Source organism: Amblyraja radiata, chromosome 8, assembly GCF_010909765.2.
Source record: "Amblyraja radiata isolate CabotCenter1 chromosome 8, sAmbRad1.1.pri, whole genome shotgun sequence".
NCBI lineage: Eukaryota > Metazoa > Chordata > Chondrichthyes > Rajiformes > Rajidae > Amblyraja > Amblyraja radiata.
Genome location: NC_045963.1, coordinates 72,180,263 through 72,202,283, shown reverse-complemented (window position 1 = coordinate 72,202,283; position 22,021 = coordinate 72,180,263). Strand labels below are relative to the sequence as shown.

General features: G+C 42.7%; 1 protein-coding gene across 1 annotated transcript; it reads right to left on the bottom strand.

Annotated features, from left to right (window-relative positions):
* Positions 1-311: 311 nt before the first annotated feature.
* Positions 312-19,249, bottom strand: LOC116976374 (GDNF-inducible zinc finger protein 1). Its single transcript, XM_033026214.1, has 7 exons — positions 19,192-19,249; positions 15,568-15,641; positions 10,259-11,713; positions 7,825-7,919; positions 4,706-4,873; positions 2,989-3,146; positions 312-1,693 (listed from the first exon to the last, which is right to left on the bottom strand). Exons 3-7 carry the CDS (start codon positions 11,692-11,694, stop codon positions 1,046-1,048), a joined length of 2,505 nt encoding a protein of 834 aa, XP_032882105.1. The 5' UTR covers positions 11,695-11,713; positions 15,568-15,641; positions 19,192-19,249; the 3' UTR covers positions 312-1,045.
* Between the last annotated feature and the right edge of the window lie 2,772 nt (positions 19,250-22,021).

Here is a 22,021-nt window from a genome sequence, read left to right as displayed (position 1 = left end):
CAGACTGAAGTCTATTGAGAACATTTTTCATGCTGGATAAGTTAGCATACACGAACTAGGGGAGCAGCACTGTGTAGACTGGCCAATGTGACTGGCTACAATTTTGAATTGCATCCCTCTACACCAGTATTTGTTTACACTGTAAATTATGGATCAAAGTTAAATACAAATTCATAAATGTCTCCTACCACATTTTTTATACTAATACATTCAAAATTACACCACATACACGGTACTGCTTAATCATCGTTCAGTTTGAGCATTTCCAGAGCTTCAGAACATTAGTGCCAATTTGCAAAGTTACAAAGGAGCCTTATGAACATGTTCGATTTATTAAGACCATGTTTTGTATCTTGACATTATTGATAAAAGCATAAATGAACAAACAGCATCACTTCCCCAAAATTACTCATCTATATTACACGGCATTACAGGCACGTGCATTTATACAGGGGCGAGTCTATAATTTAAAATAAAGACACTTGTATTATAAGGCCGTTAGATCTGAGATGCTATGGACATCAAAAAAAAATTGTATTTCCTTCTGTTGACAAAAATCCAAGCATGTCATTTAGCATTGTGCAGGCAAATGAGAATCCAATACTAATTATGTGGTGGGTAAATATAATTACTAATGCCAGGTCTTCCAAACAAAAATTGCGGGACAGTCACAAAAGTAGCATCACCTTATTTTCTCTGAAGGACCTAACAAATCATGGGTAACAGATCTTCTGGTGCCTTTCAAAGCCAATAGTCAGACTAACTAGTTACTGCAAGTTACTTTATTTAAAAAATCTAAATCCATTACAAGGCAACCCCTGTCACACAGCATCAGAAAAAGTGGAAGCACAAAAGAATTGCAATCTTGAGCCTCAAAGGAGATTGTAAAAAGTATACTGTGCCATTGATGCTCCAGTTCACTGCAGAAGAGTCATAGTCGATGGACAAAACGTCGCAGATAATCAAAATGTGTCCTTACCCAAATTTAGTTAAATAGAATCCATGAGTCTGGGGGCTAATGGAAATAGCATTGCTGATTAATACCTCACATCTGTATATTGGTCACTCCATTTACCGTGTTCTGCAACACTGACAGGTTACAGCTTTGCATCACAGTTAACTGTGGAGAACCTGCTGCTAGGGTGACAGGAAGTCCACTGGGCATTTGTCCACCCCCGGCTGCATGTGTTAGCATGTTATTCATGTGACCAGTCATGGCCAAGCAGGCGGGTACTGAAATGGTAGTCACAATGCTTGTGTTGGTGGCCCCATTCTTCTCCAGTGCCACGTTGTCGAGGACTAGACCTTGTGAACTTGCTGCACCCAACTGCTCGACGTTGGCCAAGGTGTGCAGGTGAGGCTGCACTAAATCTGTTGGGGTGTGAAGCACCGCAAGCTCGTTAAAGGTGACCGCCATGGAGGTTCCTTGAGTCACCATAGTGATGGAAGGCAGATCGGCTGCCCTCCAACCTGATGTACCCGAAGCTTCCTGCTCGTGTCCACCGGAGATGTTTCCGTGGAGTGTTACAGCATTCAGCTCTGTACAAGATGCTGAGCTGTCTTGGGCATCTGTGGGAGAAACCTGCTCGCAGTCCACAAATGCGTGGAGGTCTGTTCTTCGAGCGTGTCCCTTCTTTGTTCCCTCGTCCAAAGTGACAAGGAAGGACTGCCATCGTGCATTCTTGTCATGGACCTGTGAAGAATACAAGCCCACGTTTCAATTATAGTTAAGATAGACACAAAAAGCTGGAGTAACTGAGTGGGACAGGCAGCATCTCTGGAGAGAAGGAATAGGGGACGTTTCAGATCGAGACCCTTCTTCGGAGAGTGGGCAAATTATAGTTTGTTGGATGGACGAATGGGTTTCAGATGTTTGGATTTCGATCTGTTCACAGGATCCAGAAGCAGAATACACAAGAGGAATGAAGCGTGCAAGTCACCGGGGAAGGTCATGATGTCTTCTGTAGCATTAAGTATCTTAAATTATAATGGCATATCTTGCTTTGATATAAAGCTGATGCAAAATTTAAAAAAAGCATTTTAGATGGACACAAAATGCTGGAGTAACACAGCGGGGACCGCAGCATCTCTGGAGATAAGCAATGTGTGACGTTTCGGGTCGAGACCCTTCTTCAGACTGGAGAAGAGTCTCGACCCGAAATATCATCCATTCCTTCTCTCCAGAGATGCTGCCGGTCCCGCTGACTTACTCCTGCATTTTGTGCCTATCTTCAAATGACGTCACGCGCTCCAGACGGCTCTGCGGACGCATGATGATGCGCCCGACCGTCGCGGGTCAGTCACTACTGGCCCGTCGCCTAAATGACGGCCAAGTGGGACAGCCCCTTACCTTACCACATGTGTATTTATAAATAAATCCTTGAATCTTTTGACAGTCATCCTCCAGTTCTTGATTGCTCCATTGATTAGAATAATTTATTTCTACAAATTGTGCCCGTGCAGTACCTCACAATGTTCAATACTCTTCTTGCATCTGCTTGTAATCGTCTGTTATAAATGATGTCCTAAATTTATATTGGGGAAGTTTACAAATATAAACTGATGCAGGATTTACTAAATTTTTATTGGTAAACTGTTGTATATTTGATAATCTTAAAACTTAGTGAAAGAGGAGACATGAGGACACAAGATAGACACAAAATGCTGGAGTAACCCAGGTGGTCAGGCAGCATCTCTGTAGAAAAGGAATAGGTGACGTTTCGGATCTTCTGAAGACGGATTCTGTCCCGAAACGTCACCTATTCCTTCTCTCCAGGGATGCTGCCTGACCCGCAGAGTTGCTCCATCATTTTGTGTCCATCTTTGGTATAAACAGCATCTGCAGTGCCATTCTACACAGAAGCGCATAAATCCAGGTACGCTAGAATCCATTTTGTTTCTTTTGACCCGTAATGTCACTAGCAAGTATATACATATATCTACAAATAGTGCCTTGTAGAAAATGCATCATACAATTTGGTTACTTACTGAAGCGTGTCTTCTGAGTGTAGATTTATCAGTGAAGGTTCTCCCACATGCACTGCACATAAAAGGTTTCTCTCCCGAATGTATGCGATAATGGCGTTGCAGAGCATTCAACTGTGTGAACTGTTTGCCACACTGATCGCAGCAATAGGGCCTTTCACCTGCAAAAGACACCTTATAATGATCAATCCAACAAATACATTTGAGCCTCCAGGTCTTTCAAGAACAGTCCATTTAGTCCTCCTACTTCACTTTTTCTGCTACATTGCTTCGCATTTTTTGTGAGTAGTTAAATTTGCTACTCTTTGTCCCCTGTGACCATAATTAATCGCCTATAGATTGTGCAAAAAAAAAAAAAAAAGTGCTGTAAGAACTCAGCAGGCCAGATTGTGCCAGTGGAGAGAAAAGTTCAGGTGATGTTTTGGATTGGAACCCTTCTTCATACTGATGGAGAAAAGGAACAAAAGTTGAGATAGGTGAAGGGGAAGTGGTGGGGCAAGAATTGGCAAGTGATAAGTGAATTCAGGGGAGCAGAGATGGGAGGAGATAGTAACCAAGGCAAGAGGTGAAGTAGAGATAAAAGGGTGTTAATGTGGAAGATAGGGATAGCTAGAGGGTGGCATTGTAGGTGGGGTGGGAAAGAAAATGGGGAACGGAGTGCGGGGAGGGGGTGAGATGAGCAGATGGAAAGGGATTGATTTTGGGGGCTCCGATAAGTTATGAAATCGGGCATGTAAAAGCAAGGCATGTCTTTAAATCACTGCTGAATTTAATCAATTGTTCTTGACCATGCACCTATTAAAGATGGGGGTTGGATCCATCCCGGGTACTTCATACCCGGGAATACTTTAATCAAAGTAAACATTTGCAGTGCAAGGTTCTTCATACATTGAACTTCCTGAACAGGAGACAAAAAGCTGCATGGTACAAATAACCCACTTAGCTCTCATTACTGAACTTTATCTATTTCTTTGCTCTATACTTTAATTTCTGAGTTATATTGCCGCTTGCTTTAATGTAGATGCTCAATTTTATATCTTTATAACATCTGTACTTGGGGAAATTTGGATATAGTACTTGGCTTATAAGTAAATATAGAAACTAAGCTTGTCTTCAAGGAGAGTGAAGGGCCTGTCCCACTTAGGCGATTTTTTCAGCGACTGTCATAGTCGTAGCAGGTCGCTGAAAAAGCGGCGACTGAACTCCCCCCTCACAACAATGTCTACGTCAACCTACCACCTAGTCGACTTCAAGCTACAGCAAGCTACCGTCAACTGGTGACCCATTACGACGTCCACCTACAACAACCTACGACCACTCAGGCAACAACCTACGACAATCAAAGTCAACCTACATCCAACAACCCCGTCGGCGACAACTGAAGACAATTCAGTCGCCGGTACCTGTTGCCGGTTGACGCAGGTAGTCGCCAATGGAATTCACCGAAGTCAGCACCCGGCGACAACCTACGACAGCACCTATGACAGGAGAAGACAAGCTACCTCAAGCCCACAGTCGCCGAAAAGTTTTGAACATTTCAAAATCCAGCGGCGACCAGAAAAACGTTACGACTCTTGAGGTGACTTGAGGAGACAACTCACCACCGTACAGGCGTCACCCCGCAATCATGTGGTGGCAGCCTAGTCACCGAAAAAATTGCCTAAGTGGGACAGGGGCTTGAGCATTACAACAAAAGTGTTGGCACAAAATCGTATCGCACCTGTATGAACTCGAAGGTGCTGGTGAAGAGAATTTCTCTGTGCAAAGGCTCGAAAGCAGATTCCACATATAAATGGCTTTGATCCGGTGTGAATCCTGTTGTGGTGTTTTAAATACTCCTTTGAAGCAAAACTTTTTCCACATGTTTCACACATAAAGGGTTTTTCACCTGTAAAATAAAGTAAAATTAGTAAAGCTGTGCTCAAGTGTCCATGACTTATATAACGGTGAGGTTAAACGGTATTGACTATATGTCTCTTGTCCAGGCTTCTCCCTCCCCTGTACTATAATCAGTCTGAAGAAGGGTCACCACCTGAAATGTCACCTATCCATGGTCTCCAGAGATGCTTGCTGCCTGATCTGCTGAGTTACTCCAGCATTGTGTGGTTTTTTTCCTGACTATACAAAGAACAAAAACAGGCCATTCAGTCTTTTAAGTTTGTGCTATCATTCAATCCAACATCCTAACAACACCACCCCCTACATTTTGGCTTCATATTCCTTTCTATCCCATTGAAGTTGAACAATTATTTTTTAATTCGAAGATCGTGTTATAATCTGCATTATGTGGGAGCGTGTTCCCTGTTTCTATCACACTTTGTTTTGTAGCACTTCCATCTTCTCTCCTGCATGCTTTGACGAATTTCAAATTGAAGTCCTCCTACCAGTGTTAAAGGTTTCTCTTCCCATCATATCCGTTGCTAGTCTTCTATATTCGAGAGAACACGGTTCATATAATTTTCTCTCAAAATCCAATGTTCTTGGTAATGTGGTGCTTTGTACTCCTTTTACCACCACACCTTCTCAACCATGAGATGCAGGAGCAGAATTCAGCCATTCAGCCCTTCGAGTCTGCTCCTCCATTCGATCATGGCTGATTATTTTTTCTTCTGAACCCCATTCTCCTGCCTTCTCCCCATAATCTTTGATGCCTTTACTAATCAAGAACCTATTAATCTCCGCTTTAAAAATACCCACTGACATGGCCACACCGCCATCTGTGGAAATGAATTCGACAGATTCACCACCACCTGGCAAAATAAATTCCTCCTCATCTCCATTCAACCTTTTATTCTGAGGCTGTGCCCTCTAGTCCCAGACCCTCCCACTACCAGAAACATCCTCCCCACACCCTCTATATCTCAGTCTTTCATTTCAACAAGTACAGATGAGGATCTAATCAGAGGCTTTATACAATTAAAATTATTTCTTTATGTTCCTCTTTGTGCAGCAAGGTACATATTCTTAAGGGTCACGAGGAACTGCAAGTGGTTTGTCATTCGAAAATAAAAACACACTATTGTAATATAGGCAAGTAAATCAGCTTTTGTAAAAGAAAGTTAGGTTAATGGCAGTAAACTAACCCATTCAAGTAAATCAACTGAATTGTGAAATGGGCATCATTAGTGGCTCCATTATGGGACAGCTTGGAGAAAGACAGAGCTGTGTGCAATAGAAATGTCCTTGTATGGTTAACATATTGTAGCATGAGGTGCTTGAGGAGTATAAAGAATGTAAAAAGAATGTTAAGAAAGAAATTAGAAAAGCTAAAAGAAGATGAGGTTGCTTTGGCAAGTAAGGTGAAAGTAAATCCAAAGGGTTTCTACAGCTATATTAATAGCAAAAGGATAACGAGGGATAAAATTGGTCCATTAGAGAGTCAGAGTGGACAGCTATCTGCAGAGCCAAAAGAGATGGGGGAGATATTGAACAATTTATTTTCTTCGGTATTCACCAAGGAGAAGGATATTGAACTATGTGAGGTATGGGAAACAAGTAGAGTAGCTATGGAAACTATGAGATTCAAAGAAGAGGAAGTACTGACACTTTTGAAAAATATAAAAGTAGATAATTCTCCAGGTCCTGACAGGATATTCGCTAGGACATTGAGGGAAGTTAGTGTAGAAATAGCAAGGGCTATAACAGAACTATTTCAATTGTCATTAGAAACGGGAATAGTGCCGGAGGGTTGGCGTTTTGCGCATGTTGTTCCATTGTTTAAAAATGGTTCTAAGATGTAATGTTAAAATTGTACAAGGCATTGGTGAGGCCAATTATGGAGTATGGTGCACAATTTTGGTCACCTAATTATAGGAAGGATGTCAACAAAATAGAGAGAGTACAGAGGAGATTTACTAGAATGTTGCCTGGGTTTCAGCAACTAAGTTACAGAGAAAGGTTGAACAAGTTAGGTCTTTATTCTTTGGAGCACAGAAGATTAAGGGGGGACTTGATAGAGGTCTTTAAAATGATGTGAGGGATAGACAGAGTTGACGTGGATAAGCTTTTCCCATTGAGAGTAGGGAAGTTTCAAACAAGAGGACATGACTTGAGAATTAAGGGACAGAAGTTTAGGGGTAACATGAGGGGGAACTTCTTTACTCAGAGAGTGGTAGCTGTGTGGAATGAGCTTCCAGTGGAAGTGGTGGAGGCAGGTTCGATTTTATAATTTAAAAATAAATTGGATAGGTATATGGACAGGAAAGGAATGGAGGGTTATGATCTGAGTGCAGGTAGATGGGACTAGGGGAGAATAAGTGTTCGGCACGGACTAGAAGGGCTGAGTTGGCCTGTTTCCGTGCTGTAATTGTTATATGGTTATACTAGACATGGTAGAGGCATTGGAGAAGGCGCAGAAGTAGTTTACCAGGATACTGCTGGGATTAGATGGCCTTGCAATGCTGAACTACAATCTACCTCTTCGGTGACCCTCGGAATATCCTTGATTGGACTTTGCTGGCTTTACCTTGCACTAAACATTATCCCATTATCAAGTATCTATACACTGTAAAAGGCTCGATTGTAATCATGTATTGTCTTTCTGCTGACTGGATAGCACGCAACAAAAGCTTTTCACTGTACCTCGGTACACTTGACAATAAACTTTACCTAAAATAAGGGGAGGTTGGATAAACTATAATTCTTCATTACTATTACTCTGTGTTTGCATCAATTTTTCTCTTTCAAACATGTTCCCACTTTTTATGGACAGGTCCAAGGCTGTTTTAACTACCGAGTATTTCAAGTAAATTGAAAACGTGGCTTAATCACAATTCTTGATTTAAATCACATTTCAGAATGTACTGGATTTTCACCAAAACCCAAAAAATAAATGATTACCTGTATGAGATCTCTTGTGATATATCAACATGTGATTCTGTGTGAACCTGGCACCACATTCATCACAGGCAAAAGGCTTTTCGCCGGTATGCACCCTTAAAAGTGCACAAAAGAGAGACATGAATCTTATAAATATTGTCCAAAGTATTCTCAATATTCAAAGATAAAATTCCAAACATTGTACACATCAGACTTCAAATAAATTAGATTGAACCTTATATTATAAAATGTCAATAAAACCCAAAATTATGGACATTACTTTAGCTGTTGACACACAAGACTGCATATGCCATAATCAGGAGAGAGAAACACACTACTGAAGGGGCAGGTCAAGCAGCATCTGTGGAGGCAGAACTACGGTCGAGATTTCAGTTTGAGACGCTATATCTGGATACTCTCAGTCTGCTGAATTCCTCCAGCATTTTGTTTTCTGCAACGTTTAGGTTTTCTTATTTTTTTATTGTTGAAACTAATATATTGGTAAATCTTTCTGAAGACTGCACTATTTTATAATGAACTAATGTTTTTTGCTTTGAACCTTTCAGTAGAAATGACTAAAGGAAAGTAATTGCGTTGATTTCCTTTTTAGTTTAGTTTAGAGATACGGCGTGGAAACAGGCCCTTTTGGCCCACCGGATCTGCGCCGACCAGCGATCCCTGCACATTAACACTATCCTATAGCCACTAGGGACAATTTGTACATTTACTAAACCAATTAACCTACAAACCTGTATGTCTTTGGAGTTAATGGTTATAAATCACTGAAATGCTAAATCATGTTATGTCTTTGGCCTATTCCTTACCTAATTTTATTAACCAAACAAGACAGTCCTAGACCAGCATCTAATAGATTCACTACTAAAAATGTTACCTGCTTCTCTACTTCCTTCTACATTTTCTCCTCAGTATCCTGGCCTTTACATTTGACATTTTAGGAGGCCAATGTTGTTCAAATAATCATGTACATTTCCCGTAGTGGGAGAGTCTAGAACCAGAGGGCACAGTCTCAAAATAAAAGGACTGCAGATGAAGAGGAATTTCTTTATCTAGAGCAGTGCTTCTTAGATTGGTGAATGGTTCACCCAAGGGTGAATGACATTATTCTGGGGGTGAATTAGTTAATTTATGTTTTTGCTCATGTGACAAAATAAATGATATATTAAATTACACACAAGGGAGAATAAGACAACAATTATCAAAAAAACATTAGAAAATTTAGTCAAGGGTGAATGAAATTTTGTGATAAAGACTCAAGAGTGAATGACATTGAAATAGTTTAAGAAGCACTGGTCTAGAGGGTGGTAAATCTATGGAATTCACTGCCACAGATGGCGGTGGAGACCAAGTCATTTGGAATTTTTAAAGCGGTGAATGATTTTGTTCCTGATTAGTAATCGTGTAATTAATAAACAGTTACAGGGAGAAGGCAGGAGAATGGGGTTGACAGGGAAAAATAGATCAGCCACGATCGAATGGCCAAATACCGCTCCTACGTCTTATGGTCGAATATGTCCATCTGCCCTCCTATTTTTTGTATTCTTCCCTGGAGAAAGCATTAAAGAAACAGTCATCTAACGGTTAGATCATAGATCTACCATTTTGGAATTGCAAAAGGTTGAATTCCAGCATTAAGGTCAAAGTACATCTATTTAACGAATGGATGAAGAAATAAAACCGATAAGCTATTCTATCCTTCCTGCCGGCTCTACCAAGTCATTTTGCACTGTACAACTGTTGCTTGCAAGATGACAATAAAGGTTGATTGATTGATAGTAAAAGTTCGTAAAATCAAGGTTGAGATCCCGCAACAATCATTGCTGAGTAAGCAACTTAATTTTCTTGCTGAATGCCCAGATCCTTAATTATCCATATGTTCAAACATGTACCAAATCTGTCTTTTAGAAAAAAAACATTTTTTTTCAATCTGAGACACGATGGAAAGTAAAAATAACACAAAACTACAATTTTTAAATATAGACTGTATGATCTGGGCCAAGTCAGTCACATTCACGTAAAGCAAAATATTGCAGGTCAGAAATCTGAAATAAAAACAGAAAATACTTTAATACCCTGGTCAGGTAGAAACTGAGGAGAGAGAAAGAAGAGTTCATGCTTCATCAGAAAACCACCATCAAACTGAAATGTTAACTCCATTTGCTTCTCTTAAGATGCTGCCTGACCTGCTGTGTACTTCAACATTTTCTGTATTATAGTGGTCTTGGTTATCATTTGTGCATAGATTAACTTCTAAAAACGACAAACTAGCTTGACGATCTGCGTTTGAAATAAATCTGGTCAACAACAAGTTAAATTATATTGCTGCAATGAGGGCGAGACAGATGGAACGACCTCTCCATTATCTTGGAAGCAAACAACAATTATTACAATATTGAAGTAACAGATATCATTGAATAATTACTTAAGACGTTTCTACCTCAAGTGCACCTTCAGTGCAGATGGCTGAGAAAACTTTGCATGGCATACAGTGCATTCGTAAGGTTTGTCTCCAGTGTGTGTCCTTTCATGGAGCCTCAAGGCAGTTTTGGAACTCAGTCCTTTACCACACTGCAAGCATAGATGGCGCTCTCCACCGCCCTCGTGTACTTGGAGGATATGCCGTTTCACGTCCTTTTTCCTTTTAAACTTTTTGCCGCAGATTGTGCACGGGAAGCGACGTTCCTCAACGTGGACATGTCTTTGGTGGCTCTTTAAGTTGCAGCGATTTGCAAAAGTCTGGTTGCAGGTCTCGCAGCGGTATATGATTTCTGGAGTAATACCGTGGTTTTGTTCGATGTGCTTCAAGTAGCTTTTCTCATACTGAAAGTCTTTCTCACATTTGTCGCACTTGAAATTTCCACCCCTTCTCTTCTTCTCATTCTCATCTGGTGTCTTTCTGGTGTCCTCATCCAATTCAAACTCGCTATCGTCACTTTCTGGTTCTTCCTCCTCATCTTCAACATCATCTCCCTCCATCATCTCTTCATCATCTGCCTCCTCAACAACAACCTCTGCTGTTGTTTCCTTCTTGACTTGGTCTTCAATATTTTGATTACCTTCGACCAAGGCCAATTTTACAGATTCTTCTTCCAGGCCTTGTTTAACCTTCTCCTGCTCTTTGAGTTTACGCGTATATTTCTTTTTGGGAATTTCTAAAAAGACTTTTCGGCCGGCCAGCCTACCGCTAACTCGTTTTGCCTTTACATTCAGCGGTTTCCCCGTTTTCTTGTCCTTTTCCGATTTTTCCCAGCCTTTGCTTCTGGTAGTTGTGGGCACTGCATTCAAATCGCTATCATGAACTTTCTCTTCATTCGAAATATCTTGGCTAGAGGATTCTTTGCAGTTGTGTGCTTTGGAAGGTATTACAGTTGCAGTTTGAGCAGGAGCGGAGACATAATCTCTCAGTTCTTTGGTGTCTTTAAGATCCTCGGCTCCATGGGAATCAGCCAAATTGCCCAGGTCCATCAGAGCAGTCTCAAGTATCTGTGTTTTCACCTGACTGCAGACTTCCGCAAGCTCCTTGCATTTCAACTTCTCCGCAATCTCCTGTATCCTTTGTACCCTCTCGGCTTCAACCTCCACTTTTGCTGTATAGACAAAATCCAGAAAAGAGGCAAAGTCTGCTGTGTAGATATCTTGCAGAGTTACTACAGTAATTTTAGTGTTCACCATTTCATTAAGGAACAGTTCTTTGAAGTAACTGCTGGCCGCAGCCAACACAGCTTTATGAGCAACAAATTCCTCTTTGTTTCCCTGATGTTCTATCTGCACTGTCACGTCACAGAAGTAGCATAAGATGCGGAGTTTGTGCATTTCTTCCAACAGGTTTTTAGGGGCTGCCTTTGACTCCAGTACAACTTGATTGCTTACCATCTTCCTTTATGTTCAACCCCTGTAACAAAAAAGTTACTCTGTCAAACTCAACAATTATGATTTACTACATTCTGAACTTTAGAAGACAGAAGGTCAACACGATGGAAACTGATCGCATAAACAACTCTTTTGAAGTCTGGAGTTAAATTATTTAACTGCTAGATATGTAAAAACATTGGAGAATATAATTAGGTTTAAAAATACAGCATGAAAACAGGCACCTTCCGCCCATTGAGTCCATGCCGACCATTCATTACCTGTTCTCAACCGTTCTATGTTATCCCACATTACCAACTCCCTACATACTGGGGTCAATTTGCCTAAAGACCCGCACGTCTTTGGGATGTGGGAGGAAACTGGAGGAAAGCCACGTAGTCACAGGGAAAAGGGTAAACTCCATACAGACAGCATCCGAGGTCAAGACTGAACCCGGATCTCTGGTGCTGTGAGGCAGCAGCTCCACCGGCTGTGCCACTGTGCTGCCCAATATATATAGTAGTCTAGAGTAATATAAATAATCTATCCAGTCAAAACAAGCATCCGCAGTTCCTTCCCATATAATTGTCTAATCTATTCAATCGCATTTATCAAACCTGCCATTTAAGAAACTAGTCTGGTGAATCTTTGGACCGCTTCCCCGACTGCAATCTTTTTTTAAAATGAGGTAAGGAAAATTATAGATAATACTTCAGCTGGAGTTTTACCGTGGTCTTGTTCAATTAGGCTTGTATTTCAATTGTCAAGCAATAAAGGCCAACCTATCATTTTCAATCCTAATTACACTGGCACCTGCATGTTAGGTTTCAGCAACTTGTGCACAAGAACGCCCAGGTTCCTTTGACCAAAAATGTAGCCACCATTGCTGTTTCTTCCATTGAAGTGGATAACCTCCTATGTTTCACATTGTGCATCACTATATATTGCCCACTCCCCGAGCCTGTGCACATCTCTTTGAAGACAATTTGCATCTTCTTCACTACTCCCCCACCATTCCCATTAATTTTTTGCCACCAGTAAACTTGGAAATTTTACCTTTAGTTAACTCGCCCAAATTATTATGAATCGTTTGAACTCTATTCACAAAACAGTTTTCCAACTTGCAAAAAGATAAGACACTAAAAGCTGGAGTAACTCAGCGGGATAGGCAGCATCCCTGGAGCATTCCCTCTCTCCGCGCCACGGGTACCATGTAATCCCATGCTATCTGCTCCATGGTCGGATAGTCGGCGACTTAACCGTCTACCCCACCTGTTTTGCCAGGTGAGGAGGGGGCTGTAGACCCCCAGCAGGACCTAAAACAAGACCCATCAAAGGGCGGATGAGCTCCTAGCGAGCTAGCTTAAAACGGCCTGTTTCCTTTGTCATCGTTACTTTTTTTGCATATCTTTCATTCATTGTTCTTTATCTCTCCACATCACTGTCTATATCGCTTTTTTTCCTTATCCCTAACCAGTCTGAAGAAAGGTCTCGACCCGAAACATCACCCATTCCTTCTCTCCAGAGATGCTGCCTGTCCCGCTGAGTTACTCCAGCTTTTTATGTCTATCTTTGGTTTAAACCAGTATCTGCAGTTCCTTCTTACACATTCCAACTTGCAAATTTGACTCATTTTGAACTGATCAACTTTCAATCCATTCTAAGATGTGCTCTAACCTTATTTCCCAATCTCCTGCTTGGGACATTTTTGAAAGTCTTCTGAAAACCCAAGCACAAGTGCGTTGGCTCCCCCTCAACAAACGGCAATAGATTAGTCAAATCTGATTTACCATTCATTAAAGGTAGACACAAAACTCAGCGGGCCAGGCAGCATCGCTGGAGAGAAGGAATGGATGAAGTTTCGGGTCGAGACCCTTCTTCAGAATGATGTCAGGGGAGTGGGTGGTACAGAGATAGAATGTAGTCGGAGACAGTAAGACTGGTGGGAGAACTGGGAAGGGGGAGGGGGGATGGAGAGAGAGGGAAAACAAGGGCTATTTGAAGTTAGAGAAGTCAATGTTAATACCGCTGGGGTGTAAGCTACCCAAGTGGAATATGAGGTGCTGTTCCTCCAATTTGCGCTGGGTCTCACTCTGACAATGGAGGAGTCCCAGGACAGAAAGGTCAGATTGGGAATGGGAGGGGGAGTTAAAGTGCTGAACAACTGGGAGATCTGGCAGGTTCAGGCGGACTGAGTGGAGGTGTTCAGTGAAACGATCGCCGAGCCCTCGCTTGATCTCGCCGATGTAGAGATGTTGACACCTGGAACAGGTGGATACAGTAGATGAGGTTTGAGGAGGTGCAAGTGAACCTCTGCCTCACCTGGAAAGACTGTCGGGGTCCTTGGATGTAGTCGAGGGAGGTGTTGGGACAGGTGTTGCATCTCCTGCAGTTGCAGGGGAAAGTATCTGGGGAGGGGGTGGAAAGGGACGAGGGAGGAGTTAACCATGGAGTTGCGGAGGGAACAGTCTCTGCGGAAAGCAGAACGGGGTGGAGATGGAAAGATGTGGGATCCCGTCGAAGGTGGTGAAAATGTTGGAGGATTATATGTTGTATACGACGGCTGGTGGGGTGGAAGGTGAGGACCAGGGGGGGACTCTGTCCTTGTTACGAATAGGGGGAGGGGGAGCAAGAGCGGAACTGCGGGATATCGTGGAGACCCTAGTGAGAGCCTCATCTACAGTATAATGGAAGAGGGGAACCCAAATTTCCCCAAGAATGAGGACATCTCCGATGACCTGGTATAGAAAACCTCATCCTGGGCACAGATGCGGCATAGACGAAAGAATTGGGAGTAGGGGATAGAGTCTCTACAGGAAGCAGGGTGGGAAGAAGTGTAGTCTATCTTTCATTAATCCATCTTGACTGTGCTCAATTGTATAGTCATTTTGTGACTAAATTGACATAAAAATTTTGTTTTCACAAGTTGATTGTTCCCTATTTTCTCTCACCTTTCTCCAATAATGAGCTTATATTGGCTTCCCTCCAATTTGTGGGGTCAACCTCAAATCCTACAGAATTTTGGAAGGCGAGAACCAGATTATCTTCTGTCTCTCCTTCCTGTTCACATCTCTGGCTCATAGTTCATAATCTTTGGATGTAACAGTTTTCAGGCACATTATCTGCTCTAGTAGTATTCCTGTACTAACACTTTTTTCTGGCATTTCCTCTTTTGTACTGGTTCTTCAAAGTTGGTATTATGCCAAGTGGTACCAAACTTTCAGTAAATGCTAGTGAGCGGCATGGTGGCGCAGCAGTAGAGTAGCAGCCTTACAGCGTCAGAGACCTGGGTTCGATGCGGAATAGGGGTGCTTGTCTGTACGGAGTTTGTACGTTCTCCCTGTGACCTGTGTGAGTTTCCTCCCACATTCCAAAGATATACAGGTTTGTAGGCTAATTGGCTTGGTATAAATGTAAATTGTCCCTAGTGTGTGTAGGATAGTGTTAGTGTGCGGGGATCGCTGGTCAGCGCGGACCTGGAGGGCTGAAGGGCCTGCTTCCATGCTGTATCTCTAAAATAAACTAAAACTGATTCTAGCTTCTGAAATCCTGACATCTGCTTAACAAAGTTGCCTTCCTCTCCTACACAACATGGTTCTCCTTAGCCCACAGGCTGATTCAACATGCAGCTTAATTATTCCACGGATCAGTGACCTATCCTGTATTAACTCCATCTCATCCAAACGTTAAAGGCCTGAAAGCCCAATAAATCATGTGATCATAAGTGATAGGAGCAAATTAGGCCATTCGCCCATCAAGCCTACTCCGCCATTCAATCCCTCCCTCCTAACCCCATTCTACTGCCTTCTCCTCATAACCTCTGACACCCACTCTGATAAATATATTAACTAATTTTGTGGAAGTGGGAATAGTCAAAATGATTTAAAAAAAACTTACTGTGAGGTTCAGTATGCCAGAATTAAATTTATCACGACTGTCAAGATGATCGCCATTCTGTACTTGAGGTACAACTGCAAAGTAAATGCATGTGTAGTTAAGATTTCAACTAAAAACAGCATGACGTTAACAGATGGCCCAATTAGTAAAACCGACATTCACTCGTTTATGTCCTTCAAGTTCTTACAACGAGGAGAATTTACAGGCTTTACTGGAAAAGCAAACATACTATTTATATGGTAGACAAAAATGCTGGAGAAACTCAGCGGGTGAGGCAGCATCTATGGAGCGAAGGAAATAGGCATGTTTCGGCCCGAAACGTTGCCTGTTTCCTTCGCTCCATAGATGCTGCCTCACCCGCTGAGTTTCTCCAGCATTTTTGTCTACCTTCGATTTTCCAGCATCTGCAGTTCCTTCTTAAACATACTATATGGATCTGCATCCATTCACTGGGAGTAAAACAGCTTGTATTGAATAGGTGGATGGTGGAACATGATCTCTTGAGGTGCATTCTCCTTTCCCCATGTGGAATAAACTTAATAGCATACCACTCTTTAATATAACAGCATACAATCTCACATTGTGTCAGATTCAGATTAATTTACTGTCATACACACAAGAGTGCGGTGAAATTTTTTGTTTGCACAAAACACATAGAGCACACAGTATACATGACAATGATGGACCCAACAATAAATACAACGACGAATGTAAAACAACAGGAACAGCAAAATTTTGCAAAGACAATACACAGGGGCATCAAGGGACAATTTTAACATCAACTCGATAAATTAAATTAATATGAATCTAATTCTGGTATTTCTCACTTGAACGATTTACACCTCATTTCCATTTCAATACCTTCACTGCTGCTCAAGCATTTACACAGAGTCAAGCAGGAATAAGCAAACACACGCATGCACACACACATACACACAAACACAATTAGAAAACATGTCCAGCCCTATCCTTTCCACACCATCTCCATTGTTTTACAATTGGCAGGCAAGAGTACCGACTGTTGATTTAGTTTAGTTTAGAGATACAGCGCAGAAACAGACCCTTCAGCCCACCAAGACCGTGCCGACCAGCGATCCCCGCACAATAACACCATTCTACACACTAGAGACAATTTACAATTTTATCAAAGCCTATTAACCTACAAACCTATACGTCTTTGGAGTGTGGAAGGAAACCGGAGCATGGAACATACAAACTCTGTGCAGACAGCAGCCGTAGTCAGGATTGAACCCGGGTCTCTGGCGCTGTAAGGCAGCAACTCTACCGCTGCACCACTCTGCTGCCCTTAAAGTGATTTATTGTTAAAAATCTATTTCTGCTACCTTATTACTGACTTTGTTAGAGGGACTTTCACAAAGTCCTATTACTTTCTGCCTGACCCTGGTAGAATTGGAACCCAACAATCCCATGCTCTTCCAGCATCTGCAGTTCCTTCTTGAACACAATCCCATGTAACAGATACTTAGCGAGAGTCGTTACAGACACACCAACTCTATGGGGAATAGATCCCCACACCGACATTCACACGGTATAGTTTCAGTCTGAAGAAGGGTCTCGACCCGAAACGTCACCCTTTCCTTCTCTCCAGAGATGCTCCCTGTCCCGCTGAGTTACTCCAGCATTTTGTGTCTACCTTCGATTTATACCAGCTTCTGCAGTTCTTTCTTACACGGTTTCATTGATGTTGGTTCTCACTGAATATAAAGTGTCCTCCATAATGTTTGGGACAAAGACCCATCATTTATTTGTTTGCCTCTGTACTCCACAATTTGAGATTTGTATTAGAAAAAATCACATGTGGTTAAAGTGCACATTGTCAGATTTTAATAAAGGCCATTTTTATACATTTTGGTTTCACCATGTAGAAATTAGAGCAATGTTTATGTGAATGTGTGTATGTATATGTGAGTGTGAATGTGCGTGTGTTTATTTGTTGGTGTGTATATGTGTGAATGTGTGTGTTTATGTTAGTGTGTATATATGAGTGTGAAAGTGTGTGTGTTTATGTTAGTGTGTATATGTGAGTGTGAATGTGTGTGTTTATTTGTTGCCCTGTATATGTGAGTGTGAATGTGTGTGTGTTTATGCACGTGTGTATATGTGTGTGTTTTTATTTGTTGGTGTGTATATGTGCGTGTGAATGTGTGTGTTTATGTTAGTGTGCATATGTGAGTGTGAATGTGTGTGTGTTTTTATGTTGGTGTGTATATGTGAGTGGGAATGTGTGTGTGTTTATGTTAGTGTGAATGTGTGTGTGTTTATGCACGTGTGTATGTGAGTGTGAATGTGTGTGTGTTTATTTGTTGGTGTGTATATGCGAGTGTGACTGTATGTGTGTTTATGTTCGTGTGTATATGTGAGTGTGAATGTGTGTGTATTTATTTGTTGGTGTGTATATATGAGTGTGAATGTGTGTGTTTATGTTAGTGTGTATATGTGAGTGTGAATGTGTGTGTTAATAGAAACATAGAAAATAGGTGCAGGAGTAGGCTATTCGGCACTTCGAGCCTGCACCGCCATTCAATATGATCATGGCTGATCATTCAACTTAGTATCCTGTACCTGCCTTCTCTCCATACCCCCTGATCCCTTTAGCCACAAGGGCCACATCTAACTCCCTCTTAAATATAGCCAATGAACTGGCCTCAACTACCTTCTGTGGCAGAGAATTCCAGAGATTCACCACTCTCTGTGTGAAAAATGTTTTCCTCATCTCGGTCCTAAAAGATTTCCCCCTTATCCTTAAACTGTGATCCCTTGTTCTGGACTTCCCCAACATCGGGAACAATCTTCCTGCATCTAACCTGTCCAACCCCTTAAGAATTTTGTAAGTTTCTATAAGATCCCCCCCTCAATCTTCTAAATTCTAGTGAGTACAAGCCGAGTCTATCCAGTCTTTCTTCATATGAAAGTCCTGACATCCCAGGAATCAGTCTGGTGAACCTTCTCTGTACTCCCTCTATGGCAAGAATGTCTTTCCTCAGATTAGGAGACCAAAACTGTACGCAATACTCCAGGTGTGGTCTCACCAAGACCCTGTACAACTGCAGTAGAACCTCCCTGCTCCTATACTCCAATCCTTTTGCTATGAATGCTAAATATGTTAGTGCGTATATGTGAGTGTGAATGTGTGTGCGTTTATCTTAGTGTACATATGAGTGTGTGTGTGTTTATTTGTTGGTGTGTATATATGAGTATGAATGTGTGTGTGTTTATGTCAGTGTGTATATGTGAGTGTGAATGTGTGTGTTTATGTTAGTGTGTATATGTGAGTGTGAATGTGTGTGTATATGTGAGTGTGAATGTGTGTGTATATGTGAGTGTGAATGTGTGTGTATATGTGAGTGTGAGTGTGAGTGTATGTGTGTGTTTATGTCCGTGTGTATATGTGAGTGTATGTGTGTGAGACAGATTGCACGGGTCAGAGAGACAGAGCCCACCCCATCCAGCCCACGCCACCACCTGCCCCGCACCTGTCCTCCCCCCCCCCCACCCCCAGTGCCCCCGCCCTCTTCACCCTCCTACCTTCAACCCCCCGCCCGTAACACGCCGGCCTCCTCTCCCCAGGCCCTGCCCACCCCCCGAGTGCAGACGCCAACTCACCCGAGTGCGGGGCAGCGCGGGGCCGGTGCGGTGCGGCCTAGGCCGGGAGGGGGAGGGGGAGGGCCGGGTGCGCGAGCTCTCGGTCGCCACCGAGCGGTGGCACGGGTGCTGCGGGAAGGAGGATTACGTCACCACGTCACGTCACGGCACGGCGTCACGACGGAGCTGGGCGTGCGCGCCCCTCCCCCCCGTCGGCCCAGCAACCGGCACAAGGCGGGACGCGCAGGCGCTGTTGCCGGCCGCCTGCCCGGCCAGTCAGCTGTGCGCAGACCATGCCCCGCCTGCAGCTCGACCTGTCAATCTTTCTCTCCACAGATGCTGCCTGACCTGCTGTGTGTTTCCACCCTTTTCTGCTTTGATAACAGATTTCCTGCAGTCTGCTTTTTTATTTCAGATTTTCAGCATGCGCAGTTTCAGTTTTATTTCCACGTCTTGTTCAGCTTAGAGATACAGTGTGGAAACAGGCCCTTCGGCCCACCGAGTCCGCACTGACTAGCGATCCCCGCACACTAACATCATCCTACACAGAGCTGGGACAATTTATAATTATACCAAGCCAATTAGCCTACAAACCCGTAGGTCTTTGGAGTGTGGGAGGAAACTGAAGATCTCGGAGAAAACCCACCCTGGTCACGGGGAGAACGTACAAACTCCGTACAGACAGCACCCGTAGTCGGGATCGAACCCGGGTCTCTACCGCTGTGCCACCATGCCTCCTAATCTAGTTTAGTTTATTGTGAGGTGTACTGAGGTACAGTGAACAGCTTTTGTTGCATACTATGCAGTCAGCGGAAAGACTATACACGATTACAATCAAGCCATTCACAGTGTAGGTACACGATAAGGGAATAGCGTTTATTGCAAGATAAAGCCAGTGAATTCCGATCAAAGATTGACAGAAGCAGATAGTAATTCTATTATCTATATTACTGAAAGTAAGATCTTGACCACTTCCTGTTTTTCTGTTTCATGATTTTTATAAAAACGCTGCCACTTACGGCTGTGATTTTTGGCCATCTTACTCAGTCCCCCTCCGCTGTGCAGGACAAGAGGATTTTTCCCATCGATGAAAAATAGAAGTTATGAATGTTTAAAAAATGTTGACATTCTCTCTGCTGACCCTGCTGTTGGGAGGGGGGAGGGTCTATAAAACACGGAAGTGATGTGCCTCTCTGTCTCTGCAAGATGGACGATGTGAGAGGGTCACGTCTCTCTGAGCTGTGAATAACACTGAACACATGTCTACTCAACTGTAAGTGCTCTTGATGTGGTTTGAAAATGAAAATGTGGTCGCTTTGAAATGTTGCATTGCAAATGGCTGTCGGTGGTGATAACTGCTTTGAAATGCTGCACTGCAAATGGCTGTCGGTGGTGGTAACTGCTTTGAAATGCTGCACTGCAAATGGCTGTCGGTGGTGGTAACTGGACAACTTCCTGTTTGCACTGTATATTGATTTTTGATAAAACGCTCCCACTTACGGCTGTGATTTTTGGCCATCTTACTCAGTCCCCCTCCGCTCATCAGATGCAGAGGATCCTTCCCATCAATGAAAAATAAGTGTTTAAAAAAATGTTGAGAATCTCTCTCTAGTCAATCACGCCATGAAGGCCATGCCCCTTCCGGTGGGAGGGATTATAAAACCCGGAAGTGTGGGTGTGGCTCAGTCTCTGCAAGATGGGGGAGGGCGAGGTCTCGACTCTGCCTGAGCTGTGAATCAACTGAACACATTGAATGTCTACTGAATTGTAAGTGTGGTGTTTATGTGGTTTTATGGTGGTTTCACACTGCTTGAAATGGTATGAAACTGCATTTGAATGTGGTGGCCTTGCACCCTACATGAAATGGTATGAAATTGCATTTAAATTTGGTGGCCTTGCTACCTGCATGAAATGGTATGAAACTGCACTTGAATTTGGTTGTCTTGCACCCTGCTTGAAGTGGTATGAAACTGCACTTGAATTTGGTGGCCCTGTACCCTGCTTGAAGTAGTATGAAACTGCACTTGAATTCGGTGGCATTGCACCCTGCTTGAAGTGGTCGGAAACTGCACTTGAATTTGGTGGCCTTGCACCCTGCTTGAAGTGGCATGAAACTGCAATTGAATTTGGTGGCCTTGCACCCTGCTTGAAGTGGTAAGAAACTGCACTTGAATTTGGTGGCCTTGCACCCTGCTTGAAATTTCAAGTCAACTGCTCACCCACCAGCCGTGAGTGAGCTGCCAGCACATCAGGCCTGAGTGACTCAGCTGTCGCCCCAAGAATCCATTTGGCGCACAATGTCCATACTAGCCCACTGGAAACCAGTCCCTTCAACCCACAATACCCATACTAGCGCTCCAGAATGCCCCCCCCCCCCCCCTCTATATATATAATTTTTGTCTCTAATTCGTAAGTAAGTGGTGGATAACCCCCTCCCATTCCCACACTGAGCTTTCTGTCCTGGGTCTCCTCCATTGTCAGATTGAGGCCCAAACCAAATTGAAGGAACACCTCACATTTCGGTTGGGCAGCTTCCTCCTCAGCAGTAAGAATATTGACCACTAACTTCAAGTAACCTCTGCCTTCCCTCTCTCTCCATCCTTCTCCCCTGACTTGGTAGGTTGGAACATTTCCTCTCTAAATCTTTGTTGGAATTTGGGACAGTTAAATGCCAATATTTATATATATATATTAAACGGCAAAATTTTTGAATTGCAGAATTTTATTCTTTTGATTCATTTGGTTACAAGATTAACTGGAAAAAATCAAAAGTATTAAAAATCTAACCGTTACACACTAACTAATGCATCTAAAAGAAAGAAAGATGAATTAAAACCAAAATCATTAAATA

Bases quoted from the DNA above. Each gene is read 5' to 3' on its own strand.
- LOC116976374 (XM_033026214.1), bottom strand. From the start codon at position 11,694: ATGGTAAGCAATCAAGTTGTACTGGAGTCAAAGGCAGCCCCTAAAAAC. The intron at 7,920-10,258 runs GTAGAAACGTCT...TGCACTTTTAAG, and splicing joins GCACTGAAGGTGCACTTGAG to GGTGCATACCGGCGAAAAGC. The intron at 4,874-7,824 runs GTAATCATTTAT...TTTATTTTACAG, and splicing joins TCACAAGAGATCTCATACAG to GTGAAAAACCCTTTATGTGT.